Below are 17372 nucleotides of genomic sequence, written 5' to 3'. Positions count from 1 at the left end.
TTCGGTGATGAGTCGCGTCCTTCCATTAATGGCCTTTTAACCTTTTTTCCAGTATTTATTACTACTACTTTCATCTCCATTTTTTAGGCCATCTTATTTTGTATTTTAATTAAATTAAATATACGATAAAATTTTAAATTACATATGCAATTAATTCATTATATCTTTTAATTCAATTAAATTTACATATGAATTGATCACATTTTATCAGTTCCATTCCACAAGCCTTACCATATAGTAGTCATATAGACATAAACTTGAGCCCAGAAATAGGTGATTATTTTATACCCTAGAATAGAGTTTGGTTTTATTCCTTGTATAGACATAGTAATACTCTATTTAAAGAGAGACATATCAGTGAACAATATCATCAAGCTTATGTCTACTATACCATTTGACAAAAAGGGCTGAAAACAAACCCAATAATACTTCTTGCTGCCATTTCCAATCCTCGTATTTTTACTGCATACCCAACTTCTTGGACTTTTCGAATGTCAGAGTCCATTTCTGTAACGCCCCACTTTTTCAAATCCTAATTTTCGGGTTATAAAATTTTTGCATTAAATGCCTTAAATGCTATGATATGTGGATTAATTGATGAGTGATTAATTACCTGATGTCTTTGTGACCTAATTGTGTATGAGAGTTGAAATTGAGTTGAATGGTCAACTTGTTGAAAATATGACATGGCTATTGAATAGTCAAAGACGTGGAAAATATGACGTGGCCGTTGAAAGGTCAATGCGTTGAGAAAAGGAAGTGAAAGTGAAGAAATGATTGATTTGATGTGAATATATGATGCGGAGTAATATAATTGTGGTAATTATTTTCCTAAGGGATGAGTGGGAATTAAATAGGAGCATTATTTAATCATGTGGAATTTTCGATCCCTCCTAGTATTATTTGGAGAAGGAATCATATTTTTCTTGGATTTAATTATTGCTTGGGATAATTATCCAAATTAAATCCAAAGTCCGGATTTTTCCTTATTTTCTTCAGATAATTTTCGGCCCCCATAATGGAAATTGAGGGATTTTCGAAAATCCCTATGTTATGGGAGAAGGGATTTTAATATTATATTTTTTGATCCCTTGTTTATTCTCTTTCATAAATAAATTCAAATATCCTAACATATCTTGTCAAATCTAAGAAGATCTTATCATATCCTAATTAAATTAGGATTTTAATTAATTCCTTGGAGTAGGAATTTAAAAATCACGCCTACTACTATATTTTGGGGAGATTTATTATTATTTTCTTACTCCGTGATATCTTATTCTACTCCATGAAATATTCAAATTAAATCTTAGGCTAATTAAATAGCCAAGATTTCGAAATTTCCTGTTATTCCTCTTCAAATTTTCGGCCTCTTCAACAAACAAATCTACTCCAAATCTTTTATTATTTAATTGTTGGAGTACATCCTAACCTCTATAAATAGGAGAGAAATACTAAAACCTAGCACTACAGAAAAATCGCCCCCCTCCCCTCACGTCGTTCTCCCCACTCTCCCACTCTCTCAAATTTTTCTCCTACTTTCTCCATTGATTCTTCATCGTTTGGAGAAGAATTGAAGCTGCAATTCAAGATTTTGTTGAAGAATCAAGATTCTACTTGTTTCCTACCGATTGTTCTTTTGAAAAAGGTACTTTTATTTTGATCTTCTCTTCTTCTACCGATCAATCGGTGTTCTTGAGTTCACATGCATTTAGAATGAGCGAAAGAGAAATTAATCGATGAATTTGGGATGCATGTGATAAGTGTGTGTGTGTGCGTGACCGAGTGTGTGCGTGCGTGCACGCCTCGGAAGGCGTGCACATGTGTTGTGTTCGTGTGCGTGTGTGGTGTGTGTAGAACACTCATACATGACACGATTTAATGGTGAATCTGGAGTTGTTATTCGAATAAAAATGATATACTAATCGTACCTTGATTTTGGATGATGATATTAAAGATTTATCGATGGGAAAAAGGGAAACGTGGGAACATGCATGATTTGAAATCAATATTCGAAACTGATTTGTGATACGCCTAATTTAAAGGTGATACTTCGCGCTCTCAGCGTGATAAACGAGGAGAAGAGAACACTTTCGAGCTAAGCCGACAAGGTGGGCTTTCTTTTAAAATAATGACATTGTCCTAAACTGATATTGATGAGAATGAAATATGTGTTATCATGCCTTGATTTGTTTTGTCGTGCCTATCCCTCGTGGCTATGCCACTATTGATTTAATCGAATTCGGATCCTTGTAGAGCCGCAAACTCTACTTGGGTTAGTGTACACCAATGTTAGACCGAGTGCTGGCGTACGGGTCGACCGGTCTAGTGACCTGGATTGCGGCCGCATTCCTTGTCATGTAGAATGAGTTCGTCGATGAGAAAAATGGTTGCGCGACCGTGATTTTGGATAAATGATATATATATTGTGGTGCCTCGGGCCTTTCTAAAGATAAAACCCCGATGGACACTTGAAAATGGCATGATAACTATTTTTTTGTGATAAAACTGTTTTCGGCATTGAGTCCACTGAGTATGATTATAGTACTCAGCCATGCATGTGTTTTCCCTATGTGCAGGTTGAGCGGTGACGAGCGGGCGGCAGTGTTGAGTCGGAAATAATAACATGATCTGTTGAAACTTTAAGTGTCGTTGTGTCCTCATACATAGCTTCACTTCTCTCTTGGTCGCTTCCGCTAAAATATGAAAGTGATCTTTTGGTTGGGTTGAATTATTTTATTTCGTGGGAATATTTTGAATATGAAACAGATGAGATTATTTTGGAACTTTGCTATTTCGGAGCATTTATTATGATAGCCTTTTTGTTGGATTTCATTGCTAAGGCATTATTCTTCCCCTACTTAATTGTTCATTAAATGTTCTGGTAAATTACCTTTAAATGAGACCCTAGCCTATGATCTTTGTTGCATTTAAGTCTTCCTAGATAGCGATCGCCATTATTATTATACTCCCTCCGTTCCAAGGAAGATGACCCCTTTCTTGGGCGGCACAGGATTTTATGCAAATTTATTTTGTGTGTTGAGAGGAGAGAGTAAAGTAAGAGAGATGGAATAAAGTAGAGATAAAAGTGTTTCTATTTTAAATAATGAGTCATCTTAGTTGGGACAAACTAAAAAGGAAAGTGGGTCATCTTCAATGGGACGGAGGGAGTACAGTGTAATGGCGGGCCGTTACAATTTCTGATCCATTGAACGTCAAAACGTTAGACTACGTGAAAGTAGATGGCTTACCTTCAATTTTTTTGCGGAGAATGTCATTCGTGCAAATCTGTCAAGAACATCAATACTTTTTTCGGACAGAGCAGAATCAACATTTGATCTATTTTTATTCAGGTAAGCTTAGTTAGTGTTAAGCTGTACCCTACTAAAGCAAATGTCATATTAGAATTTTATACAGAATCAACAAAATTCTCCTAAGCATCATAAGCATGCCAAAACTTAACAAATTCTAAAACTAGTGTTGGTTTTTCTGCATGTGACCAAATCATATTTTCAGGCATGTATGCGAGACGAAAATCGATATTAATAACCAGGAAAGAAACAAGAGATGTAATTTGTGATTGTGATAGCTTTACAAAGTAGTGAAATGGATATAAGATTCAAATATACAGAAGGACATAGAAGCCAAGTTAAAAATCTCAGCAAGCAATTGCAGAAACAAATATCACTAATTGTTATAGGCAATATACACCAACACTACTCCTTCAATCATAGTAGTCTTTTAGAACAGTAAATTTCACCAGTTCAAGTTGATGATCTTGAGCACTTCCACAGTAACTACCTTAATGCGAGAACAAATTCGTTATCAACCAACATTATTTTCATTTCCATTTGTTAGTGAATTGGTGATTAATTCCAGACCAATCAAAGATTTCCCAACGAATGATGGAAATAGAGCGTGAAAGCAACAGCCAGTTAGACAAAAACTGACATGAAAAGGCTGAAGTTATTAAATAAGCTCAATTTTGTTGCTAACGGAAGATAGACTCAAATATAAAGCCACCTTAAAGACTGACTGAAATTTAGCAGCAAAATCAAAAATTTCACTGCCACTTCAGTTATTAAAAGTGATGCATGATCACTAACTTCACCAAAAATCTCATCACCTAAGAAAGAACATATAGTCCTCATCTATCATATGGAGATGACACTTAAGGAACATATATTTGGATGTTGTGAAGTGGGAAAACTGAAAAAAAACAATCTAGAATGAATAGTCTAGCATCAATGTCAAACCACAATCATCCAAAAATTGTTAAGCTAATGTTGCTTGATTTTCCAAAAACCACTCCAAGTAACTTATAAGAAACCACTATCCCTCCCATACTCTCCAAATGGATACTACGATTGAATTTGGAAAAAAAAAAAACAGGGGGCAAATGTTGCATGTGAAAAGTACTACATCATAGTCATCCAATAAAGTTTTGAGTCCTCTCTTTTAGTTTAAAAATCACCAAGTTTCTCCTCAGCTTCTGCATGCAAAAGAAGACTCTCGGTCGGTTTCTAACCAATGCATGAAAACAAGAACAGATACAACTGATACAAAAGAAGATCGTTTCACTAGCATATTCATGCGGCATATTGGTTGGGCTCGAGTTTGAATATAGCATGCAAGATTAGTGCTCATATCGAACATTTCATTAACAAAATTGGCATTAACGAGTTGGAACAGTATGAGGTCGACCCAATATCCGCACCATCATGAACTAAAACGCATAAAACCATCTCCAGTTTTACCCAAAACACGCGAAAAATCAAAAACACCCAATATAGCCTTAATCATGGACGTGGCATCACAATAAAACAAGGGGTAAATTAAATTACATATCATGCAATAATTCAACAGCATGGGCTAGAAATTCACTCATTCAAAACTTTTCACACATATAGAAATAATAGTTTTAAGAGAAGAAAAAAGAGTTAATTTCCAACTGAGGCAATGCCAATGATATAGGGATGTTGATTTGCTTATAAATACTAGTAGTATCATTTGCATTACCAAATCAGCTCAGATTTTAAATTATTCATAAAGCAACCAACCACATCTCCATTTCCACAGCAATCTCACCCCTTCTTCTCTTGATGTTTTGTTTATCAATGTTTTAATTGTTTTTCTCTTTGATTAAAAACGCACACACCGAACACAATCCTATTTTACATTTTTTATTTAATTAAACTTTAATTAAATTTAATCTTCGCCACGTTCTTCTTAGCATCATAGCTCAGCACCGCCTCCACCCCCTTAACTGGTTCATCTTAAGCAATGGCGGATCCAGAAATAAAAAACCGTGGGGTCGGACAAACGAGACCCTAAATACAATAATATTTAAAAAAAGATTTAAATAAAAATACATTAGAAATAAAATATCTCTATCTTATTATAGCGAACATATACCTTTCACAGTATACCATCAAGCGTTCAATCAGTCATCTTATCTTATTTCGCGGCTTAACATATTTCATTGTAGAAAACATTCTTTCAACTATTTCAACTTTTCAAACTTGTTTGAATTGTTATCACTACAACAAAAAATTCGAATAAAAACCCTTTTTAATGATATTAAGAACGTTAATATGTGTGTCTAAAATTATACTACCACAGTCCACGAACGCTTCATAAAGTATCCTTATTGTTAGTGTCCCAACTAAAATTAAGGGATACAACTAGAAGTTCGTGAAATTTAGTAACACTCTTTTTTGCATCCTAAATTATGGTAATTTTTGAAAAATTAAGTTTTTTTTAAGTATATACTATCGGACGATCTTCTAAGAATTCATAAACTCGGGATCTTTTATTGTTACTACCAAATAAAAATAAAAAAAAGAAAATAAATTATAAAACATGATTAAAAGTATTGTATACCGGAAATCTTGTGAAATGAGTACTAAAAATTATAGTATTCACTTTTCCCTTTTTACTACTTAAACTAAAGGCCCAACCCTAAGCCCAATTGTGAAAAATGAACTTCATCTTCTCTACCCGGACGTATTCTGTCTTCGCCCCCGCCTTCATCCTCCGACAGTCCGATTACAATCAAACTAATCCAATACATATTAGGATGATTAAGAATAACAATGACGTTTTTTCGTCATAGCTGCGCTGCTTGCCAGCTCGAGGATGAATCGTAGGGCAGACTTCCGGATGCCGTGGGGTCGGGGGGCGGTGGCAGGAGTTTTCCGGCGGTTCTCCGGGTACGGCGGTGGGGTCGGCCGACCCCACCTGCCTCCGCCGATGATCTTAAGCATGGTCGGAAACACCAAATGGCGTGTGGTAGCCCAGCTTGAGGGTGAGGTAACCGGGTTGGAATTGGTGTTCCCGACCACGCCTAAGATGAACTTCTCTTTGATTATTTCTCTTAATTAATGTCTCTCTTTTATGAAATGAAAACAAGAAATCAAATGTCCAAATCGCTAACGATGTACGGACTAAATCATCTCAAATCGGCCAATCGGCGCCGCCAATTTGAGGCCAGTGACGGAACCAGGAATTTAAATAAGCCCGGGCTAAAAATTTTAAAAATTATAACAATAGTAAATTATTTAATTTCATAAATAACAACATTACAATTTTAAAAAGTACTTAATAATACTCCTTCCGTCAGCACTCATTTTGAAAAAATGATACTGTAATAAATAATTAAAGTAGAGAAAAAGTAAAATAACAGAGATAATAATATAGATGAACTCTTTTATATATCATTCTCTCTCTTACTTTACTTTATCTTCACTTTAACTATTTATTACTCCCTCCGTCCAAAAAAAATAGAGTACAATTACCATTTTTGGCCGTTCACAAAAAATAGAGCACATTCATTTATGAAAAGTATTCAACAAATAATAACCTACACATCATTCCACTAACACTACCTATCACTTACTTTTTCTCCTTCTTTCTTACTTTTTTTCCTTCTCTCTTACTTGACCAATTTGACATTAAAACCCGTGTCATACACAAATACACTAATTGCTCTATTTTTTGTGGACGAAGGGAGTATATTTTTTCTAAAATGAGTGCTCAAATGAAACGCCCCTACTACAAGGAGTAATTTTCTTAAACGAATTGTAGTAAAAAAAGCTTTTTACCATCAATTTTATATGCTCTATGCCTCTATCCATCAATGAAAAATCTGTTTAAATAAGTTTCACAAATACTCTTTATCTTAGTGAATTTAAGAATGTTTGGAACTAAGCTTTTTTTTCCATTATTTGGAGTAATTACGTAGTTTGTGATGATTTGATTTTAATTATTAAGGATGGAATTATATTACGATGAAAGTATTTAATCGAATGGAGTATTGGACTACATAGTAGTATATGTTAGGGAGAATAAAATAAATAAATGCTCCTATTCAGCATCAAAATAGGGTAAATATAGTAATTTATCACTAATTTTTATTCCATTTGACACGTCAAATATTGTTCCTTCTTCCAATGCTATAGATATATACCAAAAAAAAAAAAGAGAGAGAGAGAAAACAGATCTTCTGTTCATTTTCTTCCCCACGACGCCTCGCCATCCTCTTTCTTCATTCCTCTTTTCGCATAATTCTCTCGGCCTCTTCTCCACTTCGCCGCCCAAATCTTGTGTTCTCCATCTTAACTCTACTTTCAATTTTAGAAAATCGGGCGGCGGGATTCGCTGGCCCTTGGGGCGGAGACTGGTAGGAGGATGACTATGTAATGGGGAGTCTGGGTCTGGGGCTGGCCAAGCCCCCGCTGGCGCGGGGGCTTGTCCCCACGTAGTTCCGTCGCTGTTTGAGGCGGTTGCTTTCCTCTCCAACAATTATGAGCTGAAACAGCCGCTGGAGAATGTAGTGATGTATATGTGGTCGGATCCGATCACGTATCTCCGGTCAGTAATGTTGCATTAATTATATTTCATTTTTTTCGCAATCTCACTCATGGGAGGAAATTAAGGCGGTGATCCAATTCGTAAAACCAGAGCTGCTTTATTTCATTTTTCTTATATTATATCTCCTCAAGGCTGTTTTTTTGGAGCTGTGCGCTAGTCGCCGTCATTTTCTTACACCTCATATAAAGGTTGGTTGCTCATATTTGTATTTTCGCTTTTTGTTTCTGTAGAATCATCTGTATTTGGTGCCTAAAATTAGTTACAAGAGATTTTGAATTGAATGCTTTTATTTGGTTTGTGTGGGTTTGAACGAGAAGCTATTGAAAAAAAATCTATCATTATTACTACTTCCTTGACCAATTAGGGGCTTCTTGGTATGATGGAATCTACTTTCATTCTATTCATTTGCTTGGTGTGATGGAATGAATGAGTCAATGGAAGAAAATGCAAAGGAAATCCAAGGAAATTTACATTTCATTCCTATCTTCATTCCATTTCCAGTCCACCCTCATTCCATGCCATCGTACCAACCATGATTAGGAGTAAAGGTGGAGCACAAGAGGTGCCCGATGAAATAACTCAATCTAGATATTTGATGTTTGATGAAAGGATCAAAAGAATACCGAAAATGAAGGTGAACTAACTGGAAGAGAAAAAAGCAAACGAATAAGTGTCCAAATTGTTTGGCCACATTTGTAAACCTTTCCACGAACAACCTGTCTCAACTAATGATCTTAACTTCCCCTCTCTATCTTTCTAATACCTTGATTTAGTACTCCTTTTTATGCTCTTTACTAAAACCTTTCTACTTATTTCACTAATAAGCATTGTTTACAGATGCTATGGTGCATATGTGGAAGAAAAATGAAGGTCTTTATTCAATTTTGTGCAAGTGGTATGTTGCTAAGGTACGATCCAATTTTTCATTTATGCGAACTTAATAGAGAAACATATTTTATGATACACATCAATGATCTGTCTTTTTCTAGCTTTTTATTAAATACTCCCGCCGTCCCATTAAATATAAAATATTTGGGAATCAGCACGGGATTTTATGTAGTGTTGTTTTGCAAGTTAATAAAGAAAGAGTAAAGTAAGAGATATGAAAAAGTAGAGATAGAGTTATTTCCATTTTAGGAAACATTTCATTTTTAATGGGACGTTTCAATTTTAATGGTACAGAGGCCGTATAATAGAGTGCCCGGTGAAGATTTTCGTACGGCATACATCGAAGCAACAAAATATGGTGCCAAGGTCATACTTGGTGATAGACCTGAAGAGGTGAGCTATTTCTCTTCTTTTTGTTTATCCCTTTCCACTGCCTACGGCTAGAAAATCATCCCCACATCATTAGTTTCTACTTTTTTTTCTTTTGGTGATAGGTTACAACTTTGAGATATTGGGCAAACACGTCTCTTTGGCAAATCTATCTGCAACATACAACACCAGATTACATTTTTTTGCCGGAAGACCTCGCCGAGAAGGTATTCTTATTTACCTTATGCTCCCTCTGTCCCCTAAAAAGGGGGACCAACCTTATTAGTTATTGTAATGTGTGGTGAAAATGTTTCCAAAAATAGAAAGAGGACTAATTTTGTGGGACAAACTAAAATGGTAAAAGAAAACTACTCCCTCTGTCCCATTAAAAATGCAACGTTTTCCTTTTTTGGTTGTCCCATTAAAAATGAAACGTTTCCTTAAATGGAAACAACTCTATCTCTACTTTTTCATCTCTCTTACTTTACTCTCTCTTCATTAACTCACAAAACAACACTACATAAAATCCCGTGCCGATTCTCAAATGTTGCATTTTAAGTGGGACGGAGGGAGTATTTTTCTGGGATGGAATGAGTAAAATATGGAAAGATACTTGTGCCTAAAATTAGACTAAGAGGACGACACGAGTTGTAATGCAAAACAGGTGAAGTATTTGAGAAAAGTAGTTGATGTAGTGTTAGTGGACAATGAGACCTACTTCATTAGTAGTGTAGTGTGATGAATTTTTTTCCAAATCAGAAACTGGACTAATTTTGAGGGACGGACCAAATGGCAAAAATAGGTAAAATGAACTATTTTTTGGGGTTGGAGGGAGTCATAGACTATTATCTTGTAGAGGTGATGTTACTTTCTAATGTTAAAAGGCTCACTTTTGCTTTATGTAGGTGGAGGAGTCACGAAGGACTGGGAAGGTTGATGCTGACACGGTGAAACAAGTGATTTGTGAGCTGACCAAGCAAGATCCTATCGGTTCAAAAATTCAAATCGATGAGCGGGACCAGTTTGTTTTTTAAATTCTTGATCTCATCGTAATATTGCATATTTGTTCATTTCTGAATATATGGTGTACACTATACAGATATATGTCCTTCAAATTACTAGAAGCCGCACGCCAGCATAAGTCAGTCGTTGCTGTTGTGGGGAGGGCTCACGTACCATGAATCCAAAACTACTGGAAACAACATGTTGAGGTAAAGATTCTGGCCATCTGCAAACCACTTTGTCATTTCAAATTCTCAGGCCTTTTGTATGTTGCAATTTCGAATGTCTCGTCTTGACATAACTTTATGTTTTGGAATGTCGCAGCTGGAACCGCTTCTGAACGTCCCACTTCGAACGAAAATGCTTAGAATTGCAGCAAGAGTTGCACAGGTTGCCTGTCTCTATGGCACTTATCTCTACTTCGATGAGTTGAAACAAGGATGGATACAATTTGTTGAGGCTCTTCCAAAAGTTCCAAAAAATCGAGTGGATTGATTCGATTTTCTCGTTTGAGTGTCTCAATTTTGCCATTGAAGCTAAGCCCATATACATCATTTGGGCCCTAATTCTGCAGTCCATAACATTTATTGGGTCGGGCTTGTTTGATACTCTAATTCGAGTGGCATGGGACTCGTCCATCCTTAACCAAACGATCAGGGGGGGGATCGATCCCTGCCTTTGGGTATGGAGCAGCTTTAAATCCTTGGGCCAGCTGTCCCACCCATTAAATGTGTAAATCAGCACGGGAAATAGTCACAGGGCCCACCGATGGATGCCCTTGGTAATTAAAAAAAAATGGTAGAGGGTTTTATTATATTCGTAGCTCATTATTGTTATTACCAGATTTTATGGTCATTTTATTTAATTAAATTTGTCCGGTTATTGAGACCATTGACACAATTTTTATAATTAAAAAGGAGAAAATATTATTAAACAAGCAAATCATAAATGATTTAATTTTTACTAATTTTTATATATTCAAGAAGAATGGTAGTAGTTATTTTCTTAAATTATTCTCAATTACTTTATAATCTCTCCACTTTAATTATTCATTATCATCTTTGCAAAACAAAGTCAAAAAAAATTTAAATGAGGCAATTATTTAGGTGTTTTCAAGATATTTAAATGTAGGTCTTCTTTACATAAGTCTCAACCATAAATTAAATTTTGATGGACTTTTCAAGATATTTTAGATATGAATTCCTTTGGAATGAATTAGTTATGTCAGTTTTTGTCACAAACGCGGGAATATTTATGATTTACAGTTGATGATTGTTTCTTTCTGATTTCCAATTACAAGTTGATTTCCAAAATTAGATTATAAATTAAGTACTTGTTTTAGAGGTCAAAATGAGATTACAAATTGAGTATAGACATTTCATATCGTGAGATGAATTTACTAATCAATAGTAACTTCTTTGCGTTGCTTTGCTGTTGCACTTTGTCACTCTTTTGAAATTCGTTCAAATATGACTACCTCATTACCTTCTTTTTACAATTTTTTTAATAATTTGTTTCTAAAATTTAGTACTAGCAATATCTTTCTCAGCAATATAATGTGGAAAACAACTATCTAACCGTGGATAAGTATATTTATGACTTATCAACTTCTCTTTGTTCTTGAATTTACTTTTGGAGTGTGGTTGGAGGTAATTTTTATCCCTTTGAAGTATAATATATACAGTATACACACTTCAACATCAGTCCATAAGAATCGAAAAACTTCATTAAATGGAGTTGTCACCCACTTCATAGTGTTGATAATGAATCTTTGTCATTCGATTATCCTTCATTGTCAACAACCTTCTTCATTGTGTCTGATCTCACTAGTTCAGTACAACAGTAACTATATCATTAATTCATAATCCATATCAGTGACGGCTCTAGGGTTCGGAAATGGAAGGGCGGCTGACATGGCTGTTTTTTTTGTCTTCGGGATGACATTGGAGGCAAACGGAGGAAACGAACATGAAAATTTTGCATCCGGATAAAGAAAAATTAGTCGCGTGGAAGGAGCGGTCGACCCCTCCCTTTAGATCAGCTAAGGATCAATATTGAAAGAAAAATAAAACTTAAAATAAAAATAAAGATTATTGCAAAATAGGGGTATTATATACGGTGAATGTTAGAACAACTTTTATTTTTTCAATTTTTCTCTCGTGACAAAATATCCTTTTCGGGAAGCATCTGTTGTTGAAAATGAGAAATGTTTCAACTATTATTTTATAAATAAATTACTAATTTATTTAAACTCGTTAGGTTTGAAATTGGCATGCACGTATTATTGTATAAATTTGATTTATATTTATTCCTATGCACTTATATTCGTTCTATTAAGTGAACTTATAATAAATTAACCAATTCAAGAATCAATACACAAATCTCTGTTCGAAGAAAGATGCATGCATCATATACCTTACTTGAAATGGAAATGGAAATGGAAATGTAAATATCAACATCAAATCTAAATATACTTACTATTGAAAATTACTATCTTCGTCCCGTATTAGGAGTCACATTTGCTTTTCTACACTCATTTTATAAAAATGATAGTAATAAATAGTTAAAGTGACGATATAATAAAGTAAGAGAGAAAACTTAGCGCATGTTTGATAGGATAGATAACTCATCTAATGATGAAAAAAAATGTAGTAGTATATGTGATCGGACTTAAGAGTATGTCCGATGATTTGTCATTAAAGAGAAGAGCATTGTCTTGAGACACGAGATGTTCCGTGATGGTCATCAAAGAGAGACATTTGTTTGAAAGGAATTGTCCAAAAAGAAGCCAATGAGTCCAAACTTGCTAATCAAATGCCGTCGTGTAAAATCGTCATATTTATATACTCTTTTTAAAGTAAAATCAGTATTTGTGTATTTTTTTTATTACTAGCAATTTTGATCAGAGCCATCGCTGACTTGTGTAAGAGTAAACTTGGATCAATTTTCACCTGAGCTAGTCCAACTACTTTAGTATTGATACCTCAATCATTTGTATTGTGTCAATAAATAAAGAATTATTTCATTTAAAATTTATAATATGTCAGAATTTATATATTTCCTTTTTTATAATGTCATTTGTTTCTAATATATTGCTTATATAGAAATATGCAGTAAGAGTGTAAATCAGTACTCTACAAAAATATAGTTTCATAGATTTGAATCATAATTGTAAGTTTGTATTCATTATAAATAATTTCACATTTCTCCCCATTTTCCAATGGTCAAAACTGAAAAAAAAAGGACACTCAAAATATTTTATTAAAATAAAATGAAAATTGATGCACAAAATCTACTGATTATCTCCGCCAACACCGCCGTAACCGTCGCCGCCGTCCTCCGCCGGCTGCATCAGCAGCGCCATGAACGGTATATCTCGGTAGTCGTCCATCATCGGGAACTCCAGCAGCATCTCCTCCTCCTCCGCCGCCGGCTGCGCCGCCGCGCCGGCACCGGCGCCGGTGGGCGCCGACTGCAACGGCGCCTGGACGGTGGCGGCGAGCTTCGACGCGCGGGACGGGCTCGAGATGACGGACTCCGCCGGAACGATGCCGGAGCCGGTGGCGGCGACGATCGACGGCTCGGCTTGGCGGAGGAGCCACTCGATCGTCTCACCGTCGGAGCGGAGCCCGAGCTCCCGCGTCAGCTGGAAGATCCGCGCCGCGCTGAGCGCCGGAATCCTGACGCGGCGGCCGCGGCCGTTGACCTTGGTGTGCCGGTCTCTCGGCGCGATCCGGGCGACGGCGCCGCCCCCGGTGGCCGGAATTTCCACGGCGGCGGCGGAGGGCGGCGGCGGAGCGAGGTCGGAGGCGTCGTCTCCGCCGGTGAATTTGGCGAGGATCATGTCGGACGAGGACATTTGATTATCGGGTTTTTTACGGCGGCGGCGGGCGGTGGTTTGCGGCGGAGGAGAACTGTGACTGAGAGTGGAAGGGAACTGACCCCACATTTTTATAATGGGGAAAACGGGCCGGGCCTTGTGGGGTGTGTGAGCGGGCTTTCGGGCCGGATTTACAGGTGTTTGGGCATATTCTGGCATTAAGTGGGCCAGAGAGGATCTTTGTCTCTAACGGTCCCACGAAATACTTATAGCAAACTATATTTAATAAATAAAGAAGAAAAGGAAATGAATGGAGTGTTATGTCTATTTCCTTTCTTTCATATTGGGATCAAATGAGTAATGTGTTTATGATAGAAAAAGACTATTCCACGTGGCTCGGTATATACAATATCAGGTCCAGAACGGTGCTTATGGGCGTGCTAAAGTGTAGTACGAGCCGTTAGAAATATTGGGATAAAATTCTCAAGCCGTGTACAGGCGGTACTCTAACTATTACAATCGAAGGAAGATAATAACAATAAGTGGAATGAAAAATACAATGGAAATAATAAAACAAACCAAATTATAAGTCGAGTCGAGGGAAGCCCTCTTTCCGCAAGACAAATTACGCCCCGGCTAGTGCTCACGGAATGGCGTATTGCCCCCAAAGATAAAACGACTTCCTCCTAGCGTGTAGAAGCACCTCAAACCCGCTAGGCACCAGCGAACTTGATGGAGTTCCGAGGATCGAGCTATACAATGCTCATATGATGCACACTATGGTGTAGAGAACTTGAGAGAAGAGAGAATGTTTTTTGTTGGTGTATTTCTCATCTCTCAAATCCACCTATTTATAGGATATGAGAGACCACTCCAAAAGTCTCGGCATTAAGGATCCTCATAAACCACTTGGAGGTTACCTTAACTTGAAAAGCCAAAAGACTTTAGAAAATGAAAGGTTTGAAATCCTTCCAAATTCTCACATTTCCAACAACGACTATAGCTTTAAATACGCGACGAGTCGTTATTCCTTAGTGATCGTGTTGTGAATGTAGAATGAAATAAACTGTCATGGGATAAGATGTATCCGTGTAACCCTGTCATTTGCTGAAGAAGGTTGGTTAGTCATCATTGGTTGAGGTGCGGTGGCATGTACAACTGTGAAACTAAATTAACAGTCAAGAAACAAATATTTCATTCGTCCACAAAATACTCTCCCATTTTGTAATTTCGGAGCGTCAACAGAAGTTTTTTCAATTTTTTATAAGTCTTAACTGGTACTAGCTGACTTTCATGATGCTCCATACTAGGATTAATAGAGTAAAGTATTTATGATGCAAAAAGACTACTCCACGTGGGTTGGTTTATACAATATTAGGATGAGAACGGTGACGTACTAAAGTGTAGTACGAATTACTACAGCTTTAAATACGCGACGAGTCATTATCCCTTGTTGATCGTGCCATGAATGCAAAAAGAAACAGACTGTCATGGGATAAGATGCATCTGTGTACATTGTCGTTTACTGAAGAAGGTTGGTGCATCGCGATTGGTTGATGTGCGATGGCATGTACACCTATGAAACTAAATTGATGGTTAAGAAATACTCCCTCCGTCCCACTTAAGATGACACGTTTTCCTTTTTAGTTTGTTCCAACTAAGATGACACATTTCCTTTTTTGGAAACTTTCTCTCTCCAATTAATACACTCAACCACTTTTTCTCACTCTCATTAAAATATTCATCTTTCTTTATCTTTCTACTTTAATACTTACATCCACCTCTTCTCTCTCCAATTAAACACTTTAACCAATAACTCCTAAAACCCCGTGCCGGCTAAGCAATATGTCATCTTAGCCGGGACGGAGGGAGTAAATATTTTATCCGTCCACATAATAATGACTTATTTTGTCATTTCAGAACGTCCACGGTCATCCAAAGTCTCATTTATTTATTTTTCCATTTTGATAGATAGACTATATACACTTCACTAAATCATTACATTCATATCTCATAATAAAAAGTGAGACATATACTTTAAACTTTTTCCATTAATTATATTCACGGGTCTCTCTAACTGGTCATCCAAAGTCTCATTTATTTAAATTTTCATTTTGATAGATAAACTGTACACTTTCACTAAATCATTACATTCATATCCCATAATAAAAAATGAGACATATACTCCAAACTTTTTCCATTAATAATTATATTCACGGGTGGAATATTTAATACAGATAAAGGACTGAGGGTGGAATATTTAATACAGATAGGAAATCATTATCTCTAATCAATTTGTTTTTGGCATTTTTAAGTTTACCAGTATTTGCCACCAGCTCCTTTGTTTTTTCCAATATTGTTTTTCAGTTACGAAAAGTGACAAATACTCATAAATCAGTGTAAAATTCTCAAATTTCAAGAAATCAAAATTTCAGTTCTTCTTGGTATCTTCATTTTGGAAATTGAAAGTCACGTACAAAAACTAAGATGATATAAAATAGAGTATTTTTCACATGGGTGGATCTTCTATTCCTTTTTTCTGTGTCCATAGTATTTTGCAACTAATATTTGTATATTTTTCTTCAATTCCAATTTATATTGCTTAAGTTTCAAGATAGTAAGTAAAACTCATTAATCCAATTAGGATATATGATTAATTTACCTTAGTGTACATAATAGTTAAGCACTCCGTAACATTTATTAGTATTAATCGAAAGATGGTATGTTAATCATGATTAATCTCTTGTTCGCGTAAGTTACACTTAACTCAAAGGTGAAATTAGATGCCATGCATTTTTTCAAATAGTTACTATAATATGCAATTTGCAAGTGTAAAATTTAGTACTCCCTCCGTCCCATAAAAGATGTCACACTTTCCTTTTTAGTTTGTCCCACAAAAGATGTCACATTTCTCTTTTTAGAAAAAGTTCTCTCTCACATGAATATAAAAATTATATTTTCTCTCTCCATTTAACACACAAAACAAAACCTCCTAAAATCTCGTGCCGTCCCACAAGTGTGACATCTTTTGTGGAACGGATGGAGTAATTAATACTCCCTTTGTTTCTTCATAGTTGAGGCGGAACTTTTCGGCACGGAGTTTTAGAAATGATTGTTGGGTGTGTTAAATAAATAGATAAAAAAGTAAGAAAGATGAAAAAGTATGGAGAATAAAGTATAAAGTGAATAAAGTAGAGAGAATAAAGTGAGAGAGAGTAAAGTAAGAAAGAGATAAAAGTTACCATATATGGAAATGACTCAACTATGAAGAAACGGAGGGAGTATGAATTAAATGACTAAGATAAGAACAAAAAAATATAGAAAAGAAAGCATCTAATTTCTTTCACGCACCCTCCCCTCTCTTAGTCTCATTACCCATCTCTCTCGCAGCCCCACACGTCAAAATTCTAGCTCGGTCACAGTA

At 36.0% G+C, this 17372-nt stretch overlaps 2 protein-coding genes across 4 annotated transcripts; one reads left to right on the top strand and one right to left on the bottom strand.

The window, feature by feature from the left end:
• The first annotated feature begins 7481 nt into the window (after window positions 1–7481).
• On the top strand, window positions 7482–10942 carry LOC125211557 (uncharacterized). Of its 3 annotated transcripts, XM_048111412.2 has the most exons (8): window positions 7482–7869; window positions 8001–8057; window positions 8707–8777; window positions 9052–9150; window positions 9252–9353; window positions 10032–10147; window positions 10226–10337; window positions 10453–10942. In XM_048111412.2, the coding sequence occupies exons 3-7, from the start codon at window positions 8712–8714 to the stop codon at window positions 10305–10307; spliced, it is 465 nt and encodes a 154-aa protein (XP_047967369.1). In that variant the 5' UTR covers window positions 7482–7869; window positions 8001–8057; window positions 8707–8711; the 3' UTR covers window positions 10308–10337; window positions 10453–10942. The 3 variants fall into 3 exon arrangements, with proteins under 3 accessions (XP_047967369.1, XP_047967370.1, XP_088923750.1); XM_048111413.2 differs by lacking the exon at window positions 8001–8057; XM_089067624.1 differs by having other exon boundaries at window positions 7482–8057.
• A 2343-nt stretch (window positions 10943–13285) lies between these two features.
• On the bottom strand, window positions 13286–14029 carry LOC125209658 (uncharacterized). Its single transcript, XM_048109246.2, has one exon. It carries the CDS (start codon window positions 13985–13987, stop codon window positions 13421–13423), a length of 567 nt encoding a protein of 188 aa, XP_047965203.1. The 5' UTR covers window positions 13988–14029; the 3' UTR covers window positions 13286–13420.
• Between the last annotated feature and the right edge of the window lie 3343 nt (window positions 14030–17372).

The sequence above is a fragment of the Salvia hispanica genome, chromosome 3 (genome assembly GCF_029641045.1).
Source record: "Salvia hispanica isolate PSC_SH4W2 chromosome 3, Shi_PSC_v1, whole genome shotgun sequence".
NCBI classification, from domain to species: Eukaryota; Viridiplantae; Streptophyta; class Magnoliopsida; order Lamiales; family Lamiaceae; genus Salvia; species Salvia hispanica.
The sequence above is the reverse complement of the archived record's forward strand: the minus strand, read 5'-3'. Positions and strand labels throughout refer to the sequence as shown.